The sequence below is a fragment of the Fundulus heteroclitus genome, chromosome 12 (assembly GCF_011125445.2).
Source record: "Fundulus heteroclitus isolate FHET01 chromosome 12, MU-UCD_Fhet_4.1, whole genome shotgun sequence".
Lineage (NCBI taxonomy): Eukaryota > Metazoa > Chordata > Actinopteri > Cyprinodontiformes > Fundulidae > Fundulus > Fundulus heteroclitus.
In genome coordinates this window covers 33,175,593-33,201,761 of record NC_046372.1, presented here as the reverse complement: position 1 = coordinate 33,201,761, position 26,169 = coordinate 33,175,593, and the positions used below count along the sequence as shown (strand labels likewise).

At 42.2% G+C, this 26,169-nt stretch overlaps 2 protein-coding genes and 1 long non-coding RNA gene across 6 annotated transcripts; 2 read left to right on the top strand and 1 right to left on the bottom strand.

The window, feature by feature from the left end:
* Nucleotides 1–4,685: 4,685 nt before the first annotated feature.
* On the top strand, nt 4,686–7,178 carry zgc:77112 (CBM21 domain-containing protein). 2 transcript variants are annotated; one of them, XM_012863273.3, is made up of 3 exons: nt 4,686–4,786; nt 4,942–5,006; nt 5,493–7,178. In XM_012863273.3, the coding sequence occupies exons 2-3, from the start codon at nt 4,987–4,989 to the stop codon at nt 6,346–6,348; spliced, it is 876 nt and encodes a 291-aa protein (XP_012718727.2). In that variant the 5' UTR covers nt 4,686–4,786; nt 4,942–4,986; the 3' UTR covers nt 6,349–7,178. The 2 variants fall into 2 exon arrangements, with proteins under 2 accessions (XP_012718727.2, XP_021172567.2); XM_021316892.2 differs by having other exon boundaries at nt 4,695–4,795.
* Nucleotides 7,179–7,414: 236 nt separating this feature from the next.
* On the bottom strand, nt 7,415–17,362 carry LOC105926790 (phytanoyl-CoA hydroxylase-interacting protein). Of its 3 annotated transcripts, none has more exons than XM_036144480.1 (6): nt 17,152–17,362; nt 16,530–16,684; nt 13,064–13,240; nt 11,185–11,359; nt 9,887–10,004; nt 7,415–9,801 (listed from the first exon to the last, which is right to left on the bottom strand). In XM_036144480.1, exons 2-6 carry the CDS (start codon nt 16,602–16,604, stop codon nt 9,255–9,257), a joined length of 1,092 nt encoding a protein of 363 aa, XP_036000373.1. In that variant the 5' UTR covers nt 16,605–16,684; nt 17,152–17,362; the 3' UTR covers nt 7,415–9,254. The 3 variants fall into 3 exon arrangements, with proteins under 3 accessions (XP_036000373.1, XP_021172565.2, XP_012718701.2); XM_021316890.2 differs by having other exon boundaries at nt 16,639–16,684; nt 17,152–17,360; XM_012863247.3 differs by lacking the exon at nt 16,530–16,684 and having other exon boundaries at nt 8,780–9,801; nt 17,152–17,360.
* Nucleotides 17,363–22,016: 4,654 nt separating this feature from the next.
* LOC105926815 lies at nt 22,017–25,257 on the top strand. Its single transcript, XR_001166249.3, has 3 exons — nt 22,017–22,346; nt 23,982–24,130; nt 24,331–25,257. It is a non-coding gene; the product is annotated as an uncharacterized LOC105926815 (long non-coding RNA).
* The last annotated feature ends 912 nt before the right edge of the window (nt 25,258–26,169 follow it).

Below are 26,169 nucleotides of genomic sequence, written 5' to 3'. Positions count from 1 at the left end.
GACCGATGCAGTAAAATGCTAACCAACCAATGGGAAGAAGTTGAGCCCTTAAGACACAGCCCCTCCTCATTTGCATAATGAGGCAGAAATGCATACACAAATGTAAAAAGGACAGGCAGAAATGTAAAAAGGACAGGCAGAAATAAATAGCATCACAGAAATATATAGGGTAAAAAAATACAAAGGAAGAATAAAACAGACAAAAATATTATAACATGCACATAAATAAATACTTAAAAAATATAAGTAATTAATAAATAAAGTTGAAGATTATAACGCACAATAAATAAATAAGGTAATTATTACAAAGGCAAATAAATAAATAAGCTAATTAAAAGAGATATATACATTTATGTCTCACTGTATAATTTAATTTCTACCTATATTTATTAATTTGGTGGCAATTAATTGTATACTTATTTATTTATTGAGCATTTATTTATTTCTGTATTTATTTTTAGATATGGAAGACTTGGTCCTCCATATTTCTTCAACAGGACCTGGAAATGGGATCAAGAGTTGATGATCACGATGGTTGGATAAATGCAGGGCAGCCCTGTAAGACAAACATATCTGAGGCTCCAAGAGACTTGAACCTAGGGCAGAGGTTCACTTTTCAGCAGGACCCTAAAAACGCACCAAGAGTCTGCAATGATTTAGATTAGCGGTGCCCAACTCCAGTCCTCAAAGGCAGGAGTCCTGCTGTGTAAAATGTCCGTGCTCTAACCTACCTGAATCAAATGGCTCAAATGCCTACTTAGCACTCCAGACCTAAATCCAACATGATTGCTACAAAACTCATTAATAATCAGAATAATTCTCAAACATCTGTCTGGTTGTTGCCTTACTAAAGTTATTGGTTTATTTTATGTGTGATACAAGGTCTTTTAAGGTCATGTCAAATGCTCAGAGCAGGATCAAAGCTGGTTGCCAAGTACATCTCCGTTGCGCTACGTGTGGGACGTGGATCATAACAGTGTTGCTTGCTTAGACTTGTGGGTAATTTGGCCTCCCTCGGTGTCACGCACGGTTTTGTGGGCCAAGCCAGGTGCCAACTGGGAGAGGGTTGAGGCTGAAGCTTCTGTGGTGATCGGTGTCGACTGACACGACTGAGAATAGAGCCCAGCATGACTGGGATAGTTTCCATAAAGCAGAATAAGCCCACATACAGCGGCACGTACTGAGCCACGTAGATGCTGGAGAGCTGAAACAGAGATAAGCCTGACCAAATTTTATCACAGTTTGTTTTGTCAAAAGCATCCAATAAACAGTTTCACTATTAAAAAGTGAATTTCCTGACGTTGCGTCATTTACATTTCTGACGGATAAATGCGCAGCGTGCAAGCCAATTTAACCCCCTTAAAGCCTGATACCAGAAGTAATTGTCAGAAAGGTCAGATTTGAATAATTAATACAGTTTATTAGAAACTTCAACTGGCAAAAAACAGAAAATGCTTCTCTTTTCCATGCATTTAACCTTTTTTTTTCAGAAAAAAGATGTAAAACTGTTTATTCACCTGTTTTAGTGGTGTCAGGTTATAGAAAGGGTCACACGAGTACTTGTATCAAATACAACATTATAGGCTTCAGCTTTGATTGATAACTCCCTTAAAAAATAAACTAAAGTTTTAAATATAAAAAAATAATAAAAAAACATTTTAAGACTATAAAATTAAAGGTTTTATAAATCTAAAAATGTGTTTAAAGGTGCATGCTTCAAGTTTTTAAGTTAATGATTTATTTTCCTTCCCATACATGCCCTTACAATTACCTGACGTCTAAAATGAGTTATCCTCTCTTTACCACAGTTGCCTCTCTAAGCTGGAAAATCAGTTAATGAGAGAGTGATTTGGGTCGAATCCTCTGGGCGTGTGCATGGGTGTGACGCGCTACGCACTCTCGTTTAGCTGGGTGCCTTGTTCAGTCTCTGCCGTAATCGATGCATTAGCAAGAGAACACGGGCGAACTTCAATATTTATAGCTTTCTTACCTCAGAAGACATCACGCCTCTAAATAAAAGACCTGTGCAGTCGCAGCGGGAGATGCTCACAACACTGGTGTAATTTCAACTTGTCGCCACAGGAGGCAGACGTCTGCAAAAATCGTGGAACTTACGCTATGCTCCTTTAATAAAAATCGCTGTTCAGTATATAATTCAGATATGTTTCATGAGTATAAGGCTATGTTCACACTGTAGCGTGAAGTGACCCAATTCTGATTTTTTTTGCCCATATGCGACCTGGATCTGATCTTTTTATGACAGTCTGAACAACACAGATCGGATTTTTTTTAAATACGACCCAGGCCACTTGGATATGTGGTCCTGAATCCGATACGTATCTGATCTTTTCAAATGCGACCTGTGTCTGTACGGCCAGGTCGCATTCATCCGACCTGTACGTCACAGATACTCGACAAACGTCACTATTCTGCGTCCAGCTATGCAGAAGCGGTAAGCAAAACGACACCCATGGCGGACAACAATGAGGAGAGCATTCAATGGAGAGAAATAAATTAAAGGTCGCAAAATGCGCGGCAGCATTTTAATCCCTGTTTACTTCCGGAAACACTGAGCACGCTTTGCTAAGTGTGACGTCATCGCGTCCTCAGTTACACATGCGGCACACTTAAGTTGTATGATTTCAGTTCACACAGGAGATCACAAACAAGTCACATATATTTGGCAATGTGAACGACCATGCACAAAAATCAGATTTCACAAAAAAATCGGAATAGGGCTTGGTCGTCATGACGTATTACTTTGTGTGGCCGCCATATTGAATGCCTCCGTGGCTCCGCCCCCGCTACTCAGACTACTGCTATGACTACCGCATACTGTACTCCCTCTCTCAGCCGTGTTTTAATTTGATTAATTTTACCGTAACTTCATTTCAACCATGGTAAACCGTTGCTGTGTTGTGGGCTGTAACAGCGCAACACATGATCGCCATGGGAAAAACATAGAAAATGGGTTAACTTTCCACCGCTTTCCTGCCTGGAGGCGCAACCACGGGAGAGACAGCAAGCGCAATGGAGTTGTCGGCTCGCTTGGATCGCGGCTTTAAGACTACCGATCATAACTTTCCACAGTATCCCGATGTCAATGAGAGTGTGTTCCCTGCATTTTCATTCTGGTAAGTTAAAGATGCACGGTTTTATTTTATAGCCTACATTGTTTCTTTCCTTCAGCCGCGACACCACTTACATGCACATAAATACTAAAACGGCAGCGGGAAAAGGCTCAAATACGTGAGAAACCCGGAGGGTTTAGGGAGGGCTGGCAGTTAACGTTACTAACTAAACCTTTGAAACACACAGCAGCTAGTTAAAAGTACATTACATGCGTGAGTGGTTGTTAGCACTAACGGTTAGCAGGTGCCAGAGCGCGTCTGAGCACAGCTTACCTTTGTACGAGTTACTGTGTTCCCACTGTTTGCTGGCTTTATGATCTGCAGCTCCTGAACCCATCCATTCGTAAACTGCACATGAGACTCCAAGGAATTGTAGCTTTGGAACTTTTATGAAGTATAGGCACTCACACCACAAACAAGGTAGCCGAAGACCTCCGATATGCAAAACAGTGGCAACAAGTGGTCGTCGGCGCTCCATAATAATGCTGATTTTTATCAACATACCGGACCCTGGTTTTTGTCTATTTAATGTGTCCCGGTAAATTTCAGATCCTTTTCGGGATTTTAACATATTTTTTCTATCTATTCTTTCTCAACTCTACTTCTACGTCTCTTCGTTCAATAACGTTATGTCAGAGGTATTTTAACGTTGCGTTGCCATCAATATGGCCGCCACGTCCCACAATGCAACGCGGATCCCGAGCCCTATTGAGGATTAAGACCTGCAGTGTGAACGTAGTTTAAGGATCTGCAATTTGGAGTTACATATAATCCAATATGTTCCAGATTCCTCCGTAAACAGGGAACCATTCCTTTTGTTTAGTGTTGTTACCAATCTCTGTGTCATTAGCCAGCCTCTATTTACAGCCATGTTGTTACGGAGCTGACACTGTACACACAAAGGGAAACAAACTTCAATGACCTCATATGACAAGAAAAAGAGGAAACTTGTCTGGAAACTTTCTCTTCCCACCGAGCACTTGTGCTGCTACCTGACAGAATGGTGCCCTGGATGGTGAGCCCTATTTCTTATATTCAAAAAAGCCAACGAGCATCCGGACTGCTCCACAGAGAGCCACATGTACGGCTTGTGTGTCACCTACCTGACAAATGCATGGCACCAGGATGCATTATGGGAAGAAGGCAAGCCAGAGGAGGCAGTGTGATGGTTTGGGCAATGTTACGTTGGGAACCTTTCCATTCATGTGTCACTCTGGTATGTGCCTCCTACTTAAGTATCGCTGCAGATCATGTTCACAATTTTATTGCAGTGCCATTCCCTGCTGGCTGTGGTCTCTTTCAGCAGCATGATGCATGTGGCCACAGTGCAACGGTGTTTCAGAAACGGGTAGATTGGCCTTCAAGGTATCCAGATCTCAGTCTAATCCAGCATCTGTAGGATGTCCATGAGTCGACAGGTCAAGGCTGCTGTAGCAGCAACCAACACAGCAACAGGTGGCCGGTGCCAGAGATACACCAGATCTCTGTAAATATTACAACAACGGAACCTCTTGGTTGGTTCTGATTGGTCAGAATGCTAAGCTGGGCGGAGTCTTCGCTGCCGCCTTGTGTGAGCTGGTAAAAATAGGACTGAGTCGCGGACTGTCCTGCAGACAGAGGGATAACTCGGGCTGTACTGCAGCTTCCTGGCCGTGGACGTTTTAGTAAGTGGTAGCTTTTAAACCCATTTTTACCTTTGCATGAGCTCTGGTTCTGTGGCAGGTGTTTTCTTCTTTGTGTGTGAAGTTTTGAAACAAAAATTGAACAGAACATCTGTAGCAACACTGACACGTTTATCCATTTTCCTCAGACAGAGGCCAACTCCTGAGGTGAACGTCGCCATCAGTCTGCCGGCATGGAGATGTCCAGCCCGACGTAAGTGTGTTGTCCTGCAGCGGTACCACACTGCAAAAACAGACCTTAAAATAAGTAAAATATTCTTAAAATTTGGGGTTTTGTCCTTAATTTGAGCAGGTAAATGATATTATCTGCCAATGGAATGAGTATTTTGACCCCTAAAATAAGATAATTAGACATCCTGCACTTGAAATTAGACGATGGAGATGAGTTGTTCCTATTTTAAGAGATAAAATCTTATTCCATTGGCAAATCATCTTATTTACCTGCTCAAATCAAGGACAGATACACTAATTTTAAGAAAATTGTACTTATTTTTAGTTCCGTTTTTGCAGTGCACTTGCTCTGCTGCTTCAAAGTAGACGTAAAATATAATCATCCCACTCCCTTTGATCGTGTGATGTGCTCATTCTTTAATCTGAGGGAAAAAAAACTGAACCACGTGTTTAATCACAGCTCTAGGCCGTCTGTGTTTACCAAACTCCCCTGTTTATTTCTCACCAGTGTCCTGTCAATGCTCGGCCTGGGCTCCATGGCCCACTCGGCCGGGCTTGTGGAGATCGCGGTGCGGCTGTGCTTGAACCAGCGCGAACAGTTGTGTCCTCACGTGTGGGTTCCCATCCTGAAGCCTCAGCGGCCGTGCATCCGCCCCCCAGCAACAGACCAGCTCCCCGTCGACGTCACGGGCCATCTGGGCCACCCCTTCTCGCCTTTCCTGAGGGACCCGGACGACGACAGCGACCTCTCGACCCCAATCAAGAACAGGCGTGTGGTATTTGCAGACTCGCTGGGTTTCTCCCTGGCAGCCGTGCGCGTGTTTTCCCATGAAGAGGATCAGAGGGACCTGGGCCCGCTGCCCTCTCTGCAAGGCTTAGGGAGCATGACGGGGGACGGCTACAGCTGCACCGTCAGCACCTGCTGCCCGGGGACTCGGCTCAAGCTGGGCTTCCCGCAGCCCTCGCTGGACTTCCAGGCCTTCCGAGCCAAGCTGGCCGAGAGCATGGTCACCCTGGAGAGCTGCAGCGTCAGCGAACAGGCCCTGCAGGGCAGCGCGCGGGTCAGGAACCTCAGCTTTCAGAAGGACGTGCGCGTGCGCATCACCTTCGACTCCTGGGGCAGCTACAGGGACGTCCCCTGCACCTACCTGCAGAAGCGCTTCGGAGGGCCCCAGACCGACATCTTTGAGTTTGACATTGCCGTTCCTAAAGTGCTGGACGCCAAGAGGAAGATCGAGTTTTGTTTGATGTATCTGCCCGGAGGGCACAGGGAGCCGTTTTGGGACAATAACAACGGGGAGAATTACAGCATCCTGGTTTGTGTGAGCTCACATCTCTGCCACGGGACGGGCGAGAGGGCATGAGTAACCCAGCTTATATATGATCGCTTTTTATTTTCTCCGTTTCATAGCCTATTTCTTTAGTTTTAAAGTGGTTCTTTTGTGGTTTTTATTTGTTTAAATAAATCTCTTCTCTTCTACTCCATTTTCACCCCACATTCTCATGGTCTGTCCCACATTTTGGCCTCTGGTCTCATGAATTACTCTTGTGCAACGGCGGAGGGATCCCTTTCACTGCGGGCGTCACTAGTATTCCCACAAATGTCAAAGATTGCTGGCCCGTCGCACACAGAAGCCTCAAGCTAATCTTAGCCGAGGTCTGTTTACAGTCTGACAGGAATCCCATCACCTTCCCTTTACTTTCGGAGCCAAAACCCACGCCTAACTCTTGTTTCATGTCATTGGCTGTGGGTAGTTTTTGAAGCAGGAAACTGGAGTCGGTATCATAGGGTTTCAAAAGATGCTTGGACATGTTGACATTTTGTGAATGTTTTAGAATCTTTAGAAATCAAGTGAAAATAATTTTGTTTTTGGCTGAAAGTCAAATTTCTGAAAAGCAGTAACGTCGAACTTTGTTGTGCAGCAAATGACAAAAACAGCAATATCATGAAGGCGGAAGAGAGTCTCAGTAAAAAGTGATGTAGGCACTGGTGGTAAAGTTGTGTAAAGGCCTTAAATTAAAGCACTCCATAAACGATGGGAAAATCCATGATTTGTGTGCATTGATTTAGTGGGGCAAATCAGTGATGGGACAGCTTTAGAGTAACAATGTTTCTGACGCTCCAGGAAGACAAATCGAAACATTGTAAAACATTCCTTCCCTAAAAGATGTCAATTAAAAAGATTTAAAGGAACAATTATTCTCATTTGGCCTTGGTTTGATAACCTGTACCGGGAATAACCGGTGAACCCCTCCTCCATACAGTCCACGCCTGATGACATCGGGGTAGGGGGATGTCTGGGTGCTGGTGAGTGCTGAGTCGTCGCTGTGAAATGACAGGAGACAAACACTGATGGACTAAGAAAAACACAGAACCGGGAAATTCTGCTCATTTGGGTTAACCGAGCCTGGATTAACTTGGGTCAAGAGTGATCACACTGTTTTTTATTTATGATAATATTCTTTCACCCTACAGCTTTTCTATGTCGTTACAATTCAATTCAGAAGTCCAAGTCAAGGGATCATCAAGATGCTCTAAGGTGGGAGAGAGACCACCATCGTCCAGCTGTGTGCTGAGCTATTCCCCGCTGGCAGCTTCAGAGAGGCGAGGGTACGGGGACCACAGCTCCTGACGTCCAAGCGCCATTCTTAAACAGAGGCGACAGCTCAGTCCGGAGTTGGACCAGACAAGGTCTGATGGACCTCTGTAGTTCATTCCTCTATTTTTATTTCCCAAAAGTCTCTACAGAGATTAAATCAGGTATTTAGAAAATCCAGACTATTTGTAATAAATGAATAAATAAAACAAACCCTTCACTTATCAGTGAGAAAAACAGTGATAGAGTTACATTGTTCATCAACAATGATAATCTAAATGCTTATTCTCAGTTTCCCCTTTAAGCAGTAAGATTTAGTTTTATGTTTTAATGTTTTTATCTTGATTCCTTTCTAAACTAATGGTTGGATTATTTTTTAGCATGATTGCTGATAGATGAATTAGTCATTGTTTAATGCCTAGATCCAATCAGTCAATTTCCAACTCAAATATTAACGTTGCAAAAATAAACGTATATCTGTAGCATTTTCCTTTCATTCCTCTCTTGAAACGTGACGAAGAGAATTTACCCCTCAGCCAGATTTTTGACAGATTTGTGACTAATAAAAATATACTTTAATGAGACTAACAGGACATTTAATATATAAATATAATTGTGTTGTTGCTACAGAGAATTACCCATTTATGAGGCTTATCACTTCTTTAGACACCGATACTACTTGAGCTGTAGGGAGACATCATTCAGATCCATTGAGTCATACAAATACCATGTGCTTGTCAAATGATCCACCATTTATGAGATATTGATCATTCCCTACAAAACATGGTGGATAATCTAGGATGCTGTGGGCCTGTTTCTCTTCCAAGGACACAAGGAAACCTTGTTAGAGCACATGGCTTCATCAGCTCTTTTCAAAAACAGGAGATCTAACTAGGATGGGAGTCAACGCTGGGCACCATAATGGTTCATCAGACACAAAATTTACCATCTCAGTCTTCAGACCTAAATCTTTAGAAAACTAGAGTAAGCTTAGGAGAAGGGACACTAACAGACGACCCGGGACTCTGGAGGATTAAGAGACTATAGAAAGAGAGGTTGTATTAAAAGTACTGACAGCAGGGATGCCAGTGATTGTGCCACCAATTCAATTTGTTAAAAGTAGTTATCTTTTAACTGGATACATGTTCTCAAATTAAAGCTCTGAGTTTTCTTAAAATTTCAGTGGTTGAAATATATATTTTTTTAAAGAAAAACCTTTTATGCATCTTTAGTGAGGGAAACACGTTTTTCTACATCAGTGGGTCATTAGGTGGCGGAGATCCTGGCACAGAGGGAATCCCAAGGATTCATGGAAATAAATTCACTTATTTTTTTCTGTTTAGTCTGAAACTCTAATTTTCTGACAGAGGGTGACGTCAAATTCACAGGGGAGCGGGTGATAAAGCAGAAACATCAAGGGGGTGGTTGAATACATGAAGACACCTGAAGAGAAACCATGAAGCTCTGTGATATATTTTACCCAACGAGGCTATTAGAAAAATAAATAAACTCCTCGACTTCAAGTAGGAGGGGAGGTGGAAGCGGCTTCAACACAGTCCAAGAGATGTTTTTGCCCGCCAAGCTCTGCCTGGACCGTCATCTGCTTCGCTGTTTTGTGCCATTCTGAGTCTTTTTGCACCGCGGACTCAGGAACAACCCACCGGGGGCTTCCCTCAGCGCCCCACGCTGATGTTGCACACTTTGCAGCTCGGATCCTTCTTGGCGTTGGCTGTGGTCAGACTCATGAGCTGGTGGTGCCCGCTGATCTGCTCCACGCCTCCCTGGTCCAGATGAACGGGCTCCGTGAAGAGCACCTCCAGGATCACGTCACTGGCGTGGCAGTACACAGGCTCTTCTCCCTGCCTCTGGGGGGCGGCGTAGGTCAGAAAAGGGTTGGAGGCCAAGTCCAGCCTTGGCATGCGGGTGCGGCAGAAGTCGTCTCCGGCTGTGCCGACGGGCGCAAGCACCAGCACCACGTAGTGGTACGCCGTGTACATGCAGTAGAAGTCTGCGAAGTACAGGCAGACGTTTGGGTTCAGCAGGTGTCCGGCGGGAATCTGGAATCTGAGGGGGCCGTACGGCGAGTCTTTGGGAGGACGCCCCGTGTCAAACTCTGTGTTGCAGCTGAAGAAGACTCCGCTGAGTTTGCCGTTGATCGGAGAGCCGTGACTCCCGCTGCTGTCTTTCAGGGCCGGACGCATCAGTCCTCCACATTCCCTCCTAAGTCAAGACACAGAAAGGAAATGAGGATTCCTTCTGATTGGTGTGAGCAACCGGACGAAAGAGAAGGAGGAACAGCTCCAACCTGACATAGTCAAAGTATTCCGGGTGCTGGTTGCGATAGAAAACCGAGAATCTCAGCAGCCGTCCCGCAGAACCGCTGGCCTTGTCAAGAAGCTGCTGGAGGTGTTCCATGGCATAGTCTGCAGAAACGTTGAAAGAAATTCATGTCTGACCTGCCCAATGCAGGGAAATATGGAGCCCCCCCCCCCCCCCCCAAAAAAAAAGTATTCACACCCCTTGACCTTTTTCATATTTTGTCAGGCCGTGACCACAACTTTCAATATATCTTCATAGCGTTTTATGCAATAGACCAACAAAATGTGTGAGGGAACATTAATGGTGCATAGTTTTCAAGACATCTAACATAAAATGTTGTATGTGTGGATGGAGTGAGGCAGTCGGTAGCACTGTTGCCTTGGAGCAAGAAGGTTCAAATCCCAGTCTGGGGTCTTTCACCCTCCTCTCTAGACAAGAGGGACTCCACAGTCCAAAAACATGACTGTTAGGTTAATGGGTCTCTCAAATTGCCCTTCGGTTTCAGTGTGAGCATTGCTGCCCTAGTTGTAGCCCACCTATACTACCCACCCAAATGTGGAAGGAGGTGCTTAACACCTTGAACAATATCCATGCTGAAATCAAGAGGTGGCAGTATCCCACTCTGGGAATCTTTTTCTTATTTTTTATAACAGGAGCTGGTAAACTGATCAGAGCTGATAGAAAAATGGATGGAGCTAAATACAGAGTCATCCTGGAGGAAAACCTGTTGGAGGTAGCAAAAAAAAGACTTAGAACTACGTGGTTAACCCAACTGAGGTTTACTATTCAGCGAGAAAATTACATACAGCCAGAACTGCAAAAGAATAGTAAAGCATAAAAGTGTATTGGAATGTCCTAGTCAAAGTTCAGAGTTAAATCTAATTGGGAATCTCTGGCAAGGCTTGAAAATTGATGTTCACTGGTGCTCCCCATCTATTTGACAGAGCCAGACCTATTTTTTTAGCAATAGAATTCGCAAAAAAAAGTCTAGATGTCAAGATGTGGAAAGATATATACCAAAAGATTAAAAAGTAAAAGGTATTGACCCAATCAGACTGAATACAAACGCAAACTACAGTTAATTTTATTTTTTATATAAGAAAAACACACCTTTGTGTTGGTCTATCACATACAAACCCAACAAAATGCATTCATCTTTGTGATTGCAACGTGACACCATTTTAAAAAAAAGTTCAAGGGATATAAAAAGATTTCCCCTTGTCGTGCATTGTTTCAGACTACCAAAACATGCTGATTTTATAGCATGAGACGATGAGTTTTTACCTCCGGTGCAGAACTCCACCACCGGGCTCCACTCGGACACCAGGTAGTCCCCGTCCGGCTGTCTGACAGCTGTTTGGACAGCAACACAGTAATCGGTGCGCGGGCTGAGGAACCAGTGTCCTCTCACCGCCATGGGGAGAGGGACAGCCTTGGCCACCAGCTTGGTCGGGACGTCCTGAAGGACAGAACACCAGAGGGAGGACGTCAGGGGCAAAATACTGGGTTGCAAACTAGTTGTTATTTGATTGACTTGAAAGGAAGTGAATTATGGTTAGAATTATTAATCCATGTGTTTTTCTGTATGAACGTTCCCTTATTAGAGTGATGTTCCATCTCAAGCCAGAGCTGCTGCAACTAGGATACATCTAATCAAATCAGCAGCTTTGTTTTGACCAGGGCCTCTAAGCAGCACAGCTAATTACCGGCGCAGTGGCCCACATATCCATGGAAACATCTCTGATGAGAAAGTTTGCTTGTGCCGCTTCGCCGCTAGCTGTGAGAAAACGGGACCTAACCTTTTTTTTTCTGAAATGTTTCCTCACATTTTCAGATCCTGAATGCAGGTTTGAGCAATAAACCACAATCCTTGTCACAGATGGGGACTTTTTTTTTTAATGCATGTCTTATGTGCTTATTTGATTAAAAGTGTCAGAGGTAGTTGGTTGAAAGCTCACTGCTTCTGCACCTCCACTCCTCCCTGGTCTGTTATTTTTGTGTGTGTGTGTGTGTGTTTTTTTTCAGGCTGTTTAAAACATTGTCTATATACACATGTGACTGTTTAACCCAACTTTGATAAAGCTAAGTGTTTTTTTTTTAAATAATAAAAAAATAAAGCTAAGTGTTTTAAGATAATAACGAGAAATAATAAGTCTATAGGCATATATTTTCTTACAGTTCTTATGCTATGCAGCATACATGGGAAGTTCACTCCCCACTGATTTTTTTTAGAAAACCTGTCCAGGGAGCAACTACAGATACATTTGCCTTTGATTACACGTGCTGCCCCCCCACACACACCATGCCGCCCTGGGTAGCAATGCATACTTCCTATATCAAACAATGCATTGAACAGTGCATGAACATGTTAATGAAGCCTAGAGGAAGTGGAAGCTTGCAATAGGAGGATTCTCTTGCATGCTAACACCAAAAATGCTAATACAAGCATGGGCCTTGACGCTGACCAAAACGTCTTCTTTTCGGGTTAGCTTGTTAGCGTGCTAACGCTTCTTGATTGCATGGAGCCCACAGTGCAGCCAAACGTTGACAAGCATAAATTGTCCGGGGCGCTGCTTAAAGTGAACACATCTGTGTTTCTTATTAAAATGCATGAAAGAAATGTGCTGACAGATGTGCCGACCTACAGAGCACAGATGGTTAGGCGCTTTTAGCTTAATTAAAACATATTGCATTAATAATTTGATATTAGTGGACCATACCGTGACACATAAACTTTCAAGAAAATGTAAATAATGTTATTAATATTATCTTGCTTCACGACTGAAGTGAATTTATGAAGTGGACGGATGTAATGAGGTTTAAAACTGCTCATCGCTGCGGCTGAATTTACCAGCTTTTGTTCACTTTAAAAAGCAAACAATGCACAAATGAGTCACGAGCCTGCGGCGGTTGACTGCGACCATTTAGCTTTTTTTTTGCCTGTATTGGAAGTGACGGAAAGGGCACAACCTCTCTGTGTTGATTCTCAAATCCCAACAGATGCAGGATACCACGATGTAATCAGACCCATACTCTGACCAAAAAGGAGCCTTGTGTTGGAGTGTTTCTTTTAGCCAGTTTGTATGTGGAATATAGGTGTGAATGGAGTGGACAGAGCAGCTGCCCTGCAGGTAGGGGGTGAGATAACGCAGCAGCTCCAGACCCTGTGTTTGAAGCGGTTCGGGTCCCTGTTCTCCCTGCGGCTCAGGTCGATGAAGAAATGCGTTGCTCTGGCCGTGTCCTCTGGAGGCATATCCCACATGATGCGGAAAGAGTCACAGGTCACCTCACAGATCTGGATGTTGCAAGGAGTGGCGAGAGGGGCGTCCATTTCTGTCACCTGCCGTCAGATTAGGAGATAAACATGCACAGTCAGTCCGGCTGGCCTGAACACAGACTGCGATAGCAATGCCTCTATCTGGGCAGGATCTGCTTGAATATCGTCGCCGCAGTCTGCTCTGAGCAGCGGCGGAAAAGCATCACAGATGAGCACATTTCACCCAGTGTTTAATTAGACTCTCATTTAGGGATTTGTGTGACAGCTTTTTATTCGCTCTCCCAAACGTTTTTCCACTCCGCCTCCCTTCTCTTGCCCTTAACTGACATTTCCAGTTATTACACAACTCCATACGCTCCCAGCGGAGTGAGTAGCCTCTGTTTTGCCTGTGCATTTCATAATCCACCTACAGCGGTCTCCAAGCAACCACACATCAGCAGCCTCCCTTAGTCCTCTCCTGTGATTCTCAAAGAAGGGGGTCACAAACAAGACCCCCCTTTTTTCTGCACGTGTCAGCAGGAGCCAGATGTACAGGAACCGTATTAAAGATTTCTCCCTGCCCTCCTGGAATTTGCACAAAACGGCCGAGCAAGTGAAGGGAAAGCAGCTTCATAAATTGCACGGCTGGGGAGCTTTGAGGCTCGTCGGCTGCAAGTGAAGTATGATCATATCTTTTCTTGCCGCCCGTTTGATTCAGGTGGCTGCACAAAGCCCCGAGCGGCGAACTGGGCGCAGTCTGCTGGTCAGGCTGTGTTTGTTTCATTAGCTGCTGCCTTCTCGCCTTTTAACTGATGGGAAGACTCTTCGGCGGATGCACTTTGTGGATCTTCCCCCCCTGAGGCATCCACTCCTCGGTAGTTTTCCAGTAATACTCATCCATCTAGAATTTTTGCAATCATCCTTTTATAGTACAGCTGACTGCAGCGCCTTGCTGTGTGCGGCGTAATCTTAATTTAATGTGATGAACAAGCAACGCAACACAAAAATGTGAAGCGGAGGAAGATATTCGTGGTTTAACAAGGTTTAACAAGATCTTTGACATGCATTGGTATTCGCATCCCCCGAAGAAACGCTCTCTTATGTAGTTTTATCTTTCACTGCAATCATAGCTTCAAGTCATGTCGGCATGTCTCTAGCAGCTTCGCACATCTAAAGACAAAATGTTGCCCATGCCGATTCATTGCAAAATCGCTCCAGCTCCATCAGATTGTCAGCTCCTGAAGTCTGACCTGAAGGCAAGCATCCCCTCACCATGATGCTGCCAGCACTATTTTCCATTAAGAAGATGGTGAGTTTGGGGTTAATTGTGATGTAAGACATCCGACACACAGGGTATGACATGAAAGCATGTTTTGGTCTTGTGTGACCAGAGCACCTTCTTCCACATGTTGCCTGTGTTCCCTACATCGATTGTGACAAGCTGGCTTCTTATGACGACAGTCTTCATGCCACTCTTCCATAAAGGCCAGAGTTATATATTACACGCTTAATTGATCTATGCAGCCCCTGTAGAATTACCAATAGCCTCTTGGCTTTTTCTCTGATTTATTCTCTCAGGGCTAAGTCAATCACTTCAGGTCACCTTTTAGTAAGTTTTCCCATGTGCCATCCTCTCGACATTTTCTTTGAGATTTTTAAAACGTAGGACGTTGGTTAATGACCCAACTTTGCTTAAAACTTCTCCACAACTTTCTGTCTGACCTGTCTGCTGCGTTTCTCTGTCTTCATGTTGCTGTTTGTTCATTAATCTTCTCTAACAAACTTTTGATTTCTCCACAGAACATTTAGATTTACACTGACTGCGGTGCGGATTACGGTCCTGATCCAGCACGGCTTCTCTGCAAACCCCCCACTCGCACTGCTCCTGGCAGCTATGGCTCCAGCTGCGGAAACGGCGCTCGCTAGAACAGAAGTTCACAGGGTAATTCCTGTCGCTATCCCTCATAAACAACTGTGGTTTTCGTTTTTATAGGGCAAAAGTTCATGCGCATAAACATCCTATTTCATGGATGAAATAGGATGTTTATGCACCCGTTTCGTCGTGTTTCTGTTTTTTTGCTGTTTTACAAAACACCCCACCAACTTATGCTAACTTTACACTGGTCAAGTTAGCATAAGTTGGTGGGGTGTTTTTATTCTGAAATTCACCGGCCATTTCTTCTGTCTGGCGCCTGACTTTTCCTGTTTGACTTGTGAAATTCAGGAGCCGGGGACCACTGCGGCCGCCGGCAAAAATTGAAAGCTTGAGTAATTTTCTGCATCGTTGCATGGTCCCTGTAACTAGACTTGCACCGCACCGTGGCTGATGTGAATGTATGCGCTGATATTAATGATTTGGGTTCCTTGCAGCACCAACACGGTATCTGTACTGAACCCGGACCTTAATCAGTGTGAACTGAACACAGATTACGCTGAACACAGAATGATTCTGTGTACTAATTGTGGGACTTGTGAAGGCACTTGGTTGCCCTGGGTTATATTTCGGGATATTAGATCAAAGAGAGCATTTAATGCATGCCACACTTTTCAGATTTTTATTTGTAAAAAAAAAAAAAAAAAAACAGTTGAAAATCCATACACCATTCTTCTTCTGCTTCACAATTATGCACTACTTTGTGTTGCTCTATCACATAAAGTCCCTGTGAAATGCATTAAATCTTGTGGCTGCTTTCGCGAGCCATTGTAAATCACGTTCAAATTCAAGCCTCTCCACCACATAACCGTGTCTTTATTTTTTCCTCTTATTAAACACACCCTCACCCAGAACATATGCTAATTCAAAGATGCTGCTAAAAATAACGCGCTCCTTTTGTTGTCTGTGTGCTGCGATAAAAGCCGAGCGTGTAGTGGAGTCGCATCTTCTGACCGCTAAGGTGCTCTGCAGTCAGGATGATGGACAGGCTGCAGCAGCTCATTAAAGCCTTTGAGCTGTGAAATTCGGAAGGTAAGTCACACACACACAAGCGCGACAAACAGAGGGATGCATCACGTGTGTCTCCAATGCGTCTGCTTTCCAGCTGCTTTGCTCTCCTTTTTAACCACGGAGCCTTTTCAGCCACAGAAACTGGGGCAGGGAGAGAAATTCTCGCAGGGCCGGTCATCAAAGCCCTACGCCTTGACTCGTGCTCCAGCTACTCTTGGATCAAAAACATGTGAGCACAGTTCAGATATAGGTCTTAATATCATTCACACACTTCCACCGCCTGGCCTCGTTTGTAAATCGGTGTTACGAGAAGAAACCGGAGCCAATTATCTCTACTTTAATGGACGGCTGCTCCTGACAAGACAGCTGGCTCAGACCGATAATTACGAGGAGTTTTCACATCATAAATCATCATTTATCCACACATGCCTGCCTCGGGCTGCTCATCCCCATCCGTCCAGAACACACGACACACAGGTATCGAGCTGGAGCAGCCATGCACATCGAAATATAAACCAAGCATATTTGGGGGTCAAACCTGATGTTTTCCAGCACTCCCACGTGGAACTAAATCAGATTTTGATCTAAAAAAAAAGAAGAAGAAAACATGTACAGTTTTTGTTGTTGATTGAACCAAAAGGAGCATCGCTCAGTTTGAAATCCTGTCCTTTAAGTAGAGAAAAGCTGCGAAATAAGATCTCATGTGACAAATGCATAAAGCTTGCGATTCCTCTGCACAATTTAAGCGCTGTGTGAGAACGATCAGAGGTTTATTCCAGTAAGCGATCGATGCAGCTACATGTTCACCCCTTCCCTGTCCTGTAACAGCATCCTTGGTTACACAAAGTGTTCATGCATGAGTATGTTACCAAAACGAAACACTGTCGCCGTAGCTAATTCCATCTGATTACATGTCAACTATTCCTTTAGAGACACGAGGAAGTGATAAAAAAAAACAAGTTGACAGTCACTTGAATAGAACAGTGCTGCTGTTTCAATTCCTGAGCATGCGAAACCATCACTAAGCAGAATAGTTCAGAGCATTCCTTACTCGTATGAGGTTCGGGTTGATGATGGGAGATGAGAGCCGTCTCCTTTTTCACGCTTTCTACTTTCCTCCACTGATGCTGCTGCTGATGTGTCCCCAAGGAAGACTGATTAGGAGGTGAAACAAACGCACGCACGCACGGGCTCCTATCTCCTTCTTCCTTCTCCTCCCGACTGTTTCTCTCCCAGTGTCACACAAACAGCCTAACCCCCACCACCACCTCCCACCTCCGCTCCATCCCCTCCTCCCAGTCTCCTTTCTCATCTGATCTCTGCGTGGTGTTTACTTTGACTCCTGTGCAGTTGCACAGACACAGCATGCAAAAAAATAAATAAAAAGGAAGAAAAAACAACAACAACAATACCCCCCCACAAAGCAAAAATCTGTAAACTGAAACACGACCACAGCAAGGGGGGGAGGGGGGGGTGCCCAGTGCCGACCCTGTCAGCATCACCAACCATTCACAACACGTCACTCGGGAGTAAATCTATCCCGAGGTGCAGAAAGAATCCACACACACTCGCTCACTCACTCCAATGCAGTCTGCACACTTAGCTCCCTGACTAAATGTCAGCTCTCAAATATGGTGACATTATAGGCGCTGGGAGTGTAAACGAGAAGTAAGTCATGTTTTACATGCTCTGTTAGCATATTCAGAAGAGATTAAGCTCTGATTTCCCTCTGAGTTGATGCCCCAGTAGATTACAGAGAGCGCCACCAAGACCTAAAAAATATACATGTGCCAACTGTTGTGCCATATGGACAAACTCCACAGGGCTTCTCCCCCCGCATCCTGTCCCATCCTATCCGGGGGTGAGGGATGCCACTGTATAAGTCCAACGTAAGCAGATTTCCTCTGGCATTCATTTTTCAGGGCAATCGGAATCACAATGTTTTGCTTCATGTCGGATACCATTTGAGATTAAAGAAATCTTCCTCGGATTAATATGATAATCTGCTGCCGAAACAGTGGATACAAACATGGAATAAAAAGTATAAGAATAAGTGCCGGACTAATGGTGAGGGAACAGTTCTCGCACAGACACATCATAAATGTGATAAAAAAAATGACCATGATCTATTACTGTTATTTCACAGACTATGAGCAGTATTAAAAAGTGCCATTTATTATCAGGCAAGCAGAGACAGCGGCTAGCCTCATCATGTGTAATTAAGCTGCAGTCATCCATCATCAGTCACGGCATGGCAATGCTGTCCCAAACCCTCTGGTTGTTACTAAAGCAAGTGGATTATAGGGATGCTGGAATAATTTCTTGTCATTGACATATTCTCCAAGCCTATCGAAGTTTTATTATTTCACAAAATTGGTTATCTCAGAGTGATCCATGTGATATCCAAACTGGTTTGGTTTGGCTTTGCTCATCTTCTCTTAATAATTGCTGGAATTTATCTATTTCGACACGGGTGACTGCAGAAGGCCGTGTAAGGTCTGGCCTCTGATAGTCTTGGAGAGGTGTTCTCCCATATTTCTTTTTTTAAAGCATAATTCAGATTTGAATAAATAAGAACATATGAATCCTCATCCACGCTGGTGAGTGTGGATGAGGATCGGTATTTTTAATATCTCTGTTCAATTTTATTGTGAATTAGTGAACACAGATGTTGAAAACACCAACTCTGCCATTGTGTATAGTGGATTCACACGGTTACTACTTTGATCAACATGGCTAAAACAATACATTTTAAAGTTGTCTTTGAAAATGAAAAAATGAAAAGAGACAATAAAAACCTGATATGTTTTAGGAATATCTTTTGAACAAAATCCCTGGTGTAGTTTATTTGCACCACTAAATGATTGATATATTAAATAATTATTTTTGTTCTTTGACAATGTATTTTGGGAAAAACTGGTTAGTTTTAAACTAAGAGCAACATATATGCTTGTGTCTGTTATGTTGCTCACATAAAACTAAGAACAACATGTGTTATTTTGCTATAACTTGTTTTAACTCGTGGTGGGAACCTATGACAATGTGTTGTGGGAAAGATTGATTCTGTATTCCTTATTTTGCTTATATTTGCGCTATTATTTGAGTTTACAATATTATTTTGCTTCACACACTGCTGAGATGCTGGGAACGTTTCTTGTTTTGGAAACGGGACGAACAGCTCAGGTGGGAGGGAGAAGTGACCACTCTCGCTCCCATCTGATACTTTGTTTATTGGTATAAAAAGGAGGGGACCGCCCTCAGTCGTTGAAGTCAGCCGTGGGTTGTATGGACGCCCGGCCGCATGGATTGCTCTCTAACCGGACTGACCGACTTCCCAGTCCTAACCATGGTAAGAGATGGAACAACACGCCTGTTTGAAAGCTTGTCAGGCTTTAAGTGCTTGCTACTTTGCGTGTGCGAATTGCTTGCTGTTTTGTGCTGCTGTGTTCTGTGGGGAATAATAAATGTGTGCCTTATATTCTAACAGAAACAGTGTTTGAGTCCTTATTTGTGTTTGCCGATCTCTTCCGATCCTGAAATAAACATTTCATAAAACAATGATTCTCATAAAATAAAGAGAAATTAAGCATTATGTGGGAGTGGGTGTTTGTGTCTTGGAGAGATCCCAAAGGTCGGTGGTTCAACACCAGATTTGTCACGCTGGGTCCCCTGAGCAAGACCCTTGACCACAGATTGCTCCCTGTGTGCCACCCACTGTCGTTAGCACACTGCTCCCTAAAGGATGGGTTAAATGCAGAGAGTAAAGTCCCTCTGTGGGACCTAAAATATTTTTGTTTTTAAATCTATGCTTTTTAGGAAGACTAGACTATCTGGCAGCTTTTAATTCGTAATTTACAACTTAAATTTACCTGGGTAACCTGAAGACGTTCTGACACCTAGGTGTCGATACGTTTTCAGAGAAACTAAGCAAAAGTCTGCTTGCCTTAGATTTAAAGGAAAAGTTCGATCAGCAAGGAAGAATCAATGGATCATTATCTATACCTAAAACTAATACGTTCGCGGTGATTTAATTAATTTAGAGTTAATCAGTAAAAAAACAAAAATATAAATGTTTGTCGCGATCACTGAGTCTGGGAGCAGCCATTCATGGACAAATATGGTAACACCTCACTCCTGACGTCTTCTGGATTGGTACTCCACAGGGAAGTATAATAAGTCCTTTATTATTTTTAATGATAGATGATGTGTTTCAAAATATAGATAATGGAATGGGATTTTCTCTTTTTGCTGATGATGGAGCAATGTGGAAGAGAGCGAGGAATTTGGAGTTTATTACTAAAAAGATGCAAGAAGCTATTTTTAAAGTTGAACAATGGTCAGTAAAATGGGGATTTAAATTCTCAGTAGATAAGACTAAAACAATGTTCTTTTCAAGGAAGAAAATGAATGATGTTAAATTAAAGCTATATAATCAAGAAATAGAAAAAGTGAAGCAATCTAAACGTTTAGGGGTTTGGTTTGATGAAAGAATTACATGGACTATACACATTCAAAAAGTTTTAGACAAATGCAAGAAAGTATGAAATATTATGAGGTGCTTAATTGGTAGGGAGTGGGGGGGCAGATAAAATAGCACTTAAGAACATATATACAGGATTAATTAGATCAGTGATAGATTATGGAAGCATTGTTTATAATTCAGCAGCAGAGACAAATCTACAAAAATTAGATTTAATTCAGCACCAAGCACTGAGACTATGTACAGGAGGAAAAAGAACCAAAATAAATTTGACATTTTGGTTGGACTGTGCAGGAAAAAAATTACAGAATTCAAAATAGATCAGATTAGTATAAGTCAAACAGTTCCATCATCAGTTATACAACCTTGGATGATTCCAGATGTTAGGGTAGATATGAATTTGTTGGAAAGAATAAAATATAAGGAATTCATATTAAACTCATATATAGTACAGGAATATATTAATAAATATTAGAGTTATGTAAAAATGTATGCAGATGCCTCTAAAAATGTAACTAATCAGATAGGAGTAGCTTTTATAGTACCAGAATTCAATGTTAAAATTAGGAAAAGAATAAGTGATGGACTTTCAGTTTATACAGGAGAAATGATTGCAATATTATTAGCTGTTCAATGGGTGGAAGAAGTTAAACCACTAAGATCAGTCATATGTTCAGATTCTAGTTCATCCTTAATTAGTTTGCAGTATAATCACTCAGAAAGCAGGCCAGATATTTTAATAGTAATTGAACAGACACTATATAGAATAAATATGATGGGTTTATTAATACATTTTGTATGGATACTAGCACATTATGGAGTTAAAGGAAATGAACAGGTAGATAAGGCAGCAAAATAAGCTGTTAGAAATTTAACTGTGGATTTAATTATTAATTTTAGTAAATCTAAAGTTAAAATGATAATTAAACAGAAAATGAAGGACAAATGGCAAAAGGAATGGGAGAAAGGAAAAAAGGACGTTGGTTTTATAAAATTCAAAAGAAAACTGGAGAAATGAGAAGAACAGAAAGAACAAGAGAAGAAACAATTATTTCTAGATTGACATTTGGGCATACTGGCTTAAACAGTACTTTATCTTAGGGAAACAATGGTATGGTAAATGTAAATACTGTGGGGTAGATGAAACAACTGAACATGTGATGTACTGTAATAAATATGAGGAGGAGAGACAGCAATTGATAAAAAATGTAAGTAAAGTAAGTAAAAGTTAAATTGGATTTATTTGAATTATTTAGAAGTTATTCAGAAAGTAACATTTACAGGATAATATTTCAATGTCTAAAAATAACATATTTGTATGACAGAATTGAATTCCTGAGAGTCATTCTGGTCCACACTCCATAACAGTAGATGGCGGAAAAGCATCAGATCGTTGTTTGTCAACCGCCAAAAAAATTAAAGAAGAAGAAGAAATAGTAGAAGAAGAAGAAAAATAAATAGAAGAAAAAGACGAAGAAGACGTCTTCTGGAAGTGAGGTCATGGAGCGGTAAGCCGAGGACCATTGTTAAAGCAACAATGCCCACGTGCATGGCTGTTGGATGTTGCAACACAACTGGTAAAAGTGGAAAAAACATTAGTTTTTTCACCTTTCCGAGTCGTGATCCACCACGGGTTCGTCGTTGGATTGCCAACTTGAAGAGAAAGGATTTGCCATCGAACTTCTGGCCAGAGAGAAAACACATGGTCTGCAGCCAACATTTCGAAGAAGAATGTTTTCAAGATGACATGATGGCGAGGATTTTCGGTAGGTTTTTATTCTGTATAATGTAGAATTTGCGATTGATCGACAGGCCGATCAGCTGTACCAATTGTAAACAAAACACGATGGCCGGTGACACCGGCCATCATGTTTTGCAAGGGGATGGATATCTCGGCAGGCATGCACTTTTTCGGCATAACACCGTGTTATGCCGAAAAAGTGCATGCCTGCCGAGATATCCATCCCCTGTCGCGGGAGCGCGCCTCACTCTGTACAGCTGCATATCGACGAGGAAAACGGATTAAAATATGACCAACGGGGCTGCTTGTTCTTATGATAATATAATGATATAAAAACGTTTAAATATACCTCTTGTTGGGGAAAAGAACTGTGGTAATTTGGCAGATTCATTTTCAAAAGTACGGGTGTTATGAACAAAATTAAATCCAAAGTTTTTATCCGCGGTACGGCTGATTTATTTGTTGTGGTCTCTTGACATTTACACATAACAACAAACCGTGAGAGCCGACGTGAGTTTTGAAACTGCAAAGCTTTGTCTTAAGCGGAAGATCAGACGTGCAGCACCTACACAGCACCGCGTTCACAGACCAGTGTGATGCATTCGCGAGCGTCAGAAAGCTATGGTGCGTTCAGGAGCATGGGACATTTCAAACTTACAAGGAAAGAGGCATAAAACGGAATAGAACTTAACTCATACAATAATGTATTTATCCAGAAACAGTGTAGGCTTTCTTACAACATTGAATGCTCTATAATTGTATTTGTTACTTTTTGATTATGCACATCTACTAGCTTTTTATTCTGAAAAATTATAATATTACAGCAGCAAATTATCAAAGTTTTTCAAAAGCCAATTTAAAAGCTCCAAATGGGGCTTCAGATCATACAGCGATAATTGCGCTGTCATTGTTTTACAGGGCAGAATTTGCTTTTGCTGACCCTTGTCCTTTAACTACAGATGGACATACAGGAATACAGTCATACAAGTGTCAACTCCTCTGAGATAGCAGGGGATGCGCTTTTCAGGAAGGGGATGCGCTTTTCAGGAAGGGGCTGCCGAAAAACGCATCCCCCTTGTTTTTGATCTAAAAATTGTCACACACACACATGAAACTCACACTGGTAGCTCAGAGCACATGTGTAAACGGCTCTGTGGTCATTTCAAGATATGTTACAAAAAATATTAGCTTTATGTTATTAGATTGTCACATGTCTGTCTGCTGAAACCAAAATCCACCTTCCTGAGTCCATCACAGCTGTCTAGTTGTTGGTCTTTTTTCTTTTTTGGTAGCTAGAATCGCATGAATGGATCATATAAAGCAGATTTCATGTGTGATCAAGTGAACACTGAGTGAAGTTACAGGCAAAATGATCTAATGAGATTTTATTTGAATCAAGAAAACGAGTTTGGCACAACACCTCACTGGCGTCGGTGGCTGGCCTTGTTTTTGGGCTTAGAGAAACTTGTGAAAGATCACATTTCCTGTTGGTTAAGATCATAGACTACCATTAAAATGGATAGTGAATTATATGGCACGCATGGCACTTTTATGTATGATTTCAAAGCAATTTTAGTGTTATTTTAATAAAATGTGTGTGAATTGATGTTGTACATGAATATGAGCTGCAGGCCTAACTTTCTTTAATTTCTTGTTGTAGCTGAAGTCCATGGAGAGCAAAGCCGACTGGCAAATCCACGAAGGAGACTCACACCCACTGCCGTCCCCACAGTGTTCTGTTTTACAAAAGAAAAAAGAAAAAGAACTTTGTCAATCAATCGTCGCCTCTTACGCCAACGACGTCTCATAGTAATTACCTGGTTTTATTATTCAAGCTATTCTAGGCACAAGTTCACAAGTTCTTCTTGTTATTTCAGCATTGTGTTAATAACACCAATTCCATGTCACTTCATTTTGATCCACAATTCTAAAAATATAAAGTTTAAAATGTTTTTTTTTGTTTTGTTTTTTTTGAGAAATTAATACTTACATGTGTCTGTTTGTTTAAGATTTCTGAAGCTCTTGGAAGTACAGGTGCTAATGGCGACAGGACAAGTGCTACTGTTCAAGAAAGGAGCAGCCCAGTGTCTACCAACAGAACACCAAAAAGGAAAAGACCGAGTTTCTGTGATTCAGCCACAGAGGGTATTATAAAAAAGACCTGTGACACAGGTGTACAGTGTGACCTTCTGTCCCCTTATGATCTAAGGCCAGTCTGGACAGGAACAGTCAGTCAACGTGCAATCAAACTTGACCACTGTTACGGCTGAGAAACACCAGAGATGATGCCTCTCACGTCCACCCCCCATTAAATCAAGAAAGCCACAGATGTGTGATGCTCAAGCCCTTGACACTAGTGGACTTATGTCATCAGAGTCGTACGAAGAAGGGGATATATCGATGGACGACCCTCAGGTGGAGGACATCAGTGATATGAGCCCGTTTGCTGTTGACCCGGATAACTGAGAATTTGCACAGGCATGTTTACCTGGGTTATAAACACAATTTGATACCGAGGCACCCTTTTCTTAGCCTTCTTTAAAAAAATGAGAAGGACAGGGCAGATGTGTATTAACCACACATATCAGGAAAGGGTTACAACAAATACAGATATCCATATATCTATATATAATATAGATACTGTATATCAACAGATTTGAGAACTGGATGTCACTTACATCACAGGACACGGAGGAGGACCATTGTCTCTCACAAGCTACACGCAGGAAGTAGGATGCTGGTGCTGGACACACACTAACACAAAAGAGTGTGCGAAGCAGTAATCAAAGCAAAAGGTGGCTACTTTGAAGAACCTAGAAATCAGTTGTTTCACACTATTTTGTTAAGTATAAAATTCCATGTGTGTTAATTCATAGTTTTGATGCCTTCAGTGTGAATGTACAATTTGCATAGTCATGAAAATAAAGAAAACTCTTTGAATGAGAAGGTGTGTCCAAACTTTTGGTCTGTACTGTGTGTGTGTATATGTATGTGTGTGTGTATATATATATATTAATATAATATACACATACGTGGAGTTTGCGTATGTTCTCTCTGTGCATGTGTGGGTTCTCTCTGAGTACTCTGGCTTTCTCCCACAGTCCAAGAACACCTGAATTCACCTTAGGTATGAGTGTGTGTCAGAATGGTTGTTAGTCCTGTTTTTCTCTGTGTTGCCCTGCGATAGACTGGCGACCTGTGCAGGGTGTACCCCGCCTCTCGCCCATTGAATGCTGGACCCTCACGACCCCACACGGGATAGATATGTTAGAAAATGGGTGGACGTACACACTCACACATATGTATGTATGTGTTTGTAATTTATAACACAAAGTTGCTGGGGAAGATTCTCAGTCATCCAGGTCATGGTGATTCCAAAAAACTAAAAAACAAAATCAACTGGACAACAGTTTTTCGGAAAACAAGTCCAGTTTTGTTTTTTACTTTTTTTTTGGAATAACACAAAGTTCTATACTGTTGAAAAACAACCTTGTAGATCTCGTAATCTTTACAGCATATTTGTAGTTACTGTATTTATATATATATATATATATATATATATATATATATAAAAACGGAAAATTTTATCAGCTTAAATTATTTCGTCAAGCTCTCCTATTTTTTAAAACCTCAAAATAGACATAAAAGGGGCGTTTCTTTAACAATGACAACATATTTCCTACAGTACATCTTTATCACAAATTATAACATGTCTTCTTTCAAAAGGCCAGGCAACATTTGCGGCTCTGAACGAGTTTATTTCAAGTGGACTGTGGGCAAACAGTCCGGTTCTTCATTAGGATCCTATCTGCGCTAGTGTTTGCGCAACCAGCAGCCGACCATGCGCG

Excerpts from the sequence above, each read along its gene's own strand:
- LOC105926790 (XM_036144480.1), bottom strand. The coding sequence starts at position 16,604 with ATGTGCATGGCTGCTCCAGCTCGATACCTGTGTGTCGTGTGTTCTGGA. Across the intron at positions 10,005-11,184 it reads GGTGGAGTTCTGCACCGGAG|ACTATGCCATGGAACACCTC; the intron begins GTAAAAACTCAT and ends ACGTTTCTGCAG. Across the intron at positions 9,802-9,886 it reads GAATACTTTGACTATGTCAG|GAGGGAATGTGGAGGACTGA; the intron begins GTTGGAGCTGTT and ends GTCTTGACTTAG.
- zgc:77112 (XM_012863273.3), top strand. The coding sequence starts at position 4,987 with ATGGAGATGTCCAGCCCGAC. Across the intron at positions 5,007-5,492 it reads ATGGAGATGTCCAGCCCGAC|TGTCCTGTCAATGCTCGGCC; the intron begins GTAAGTGTGTTG and ends ATTTCTCACCAG.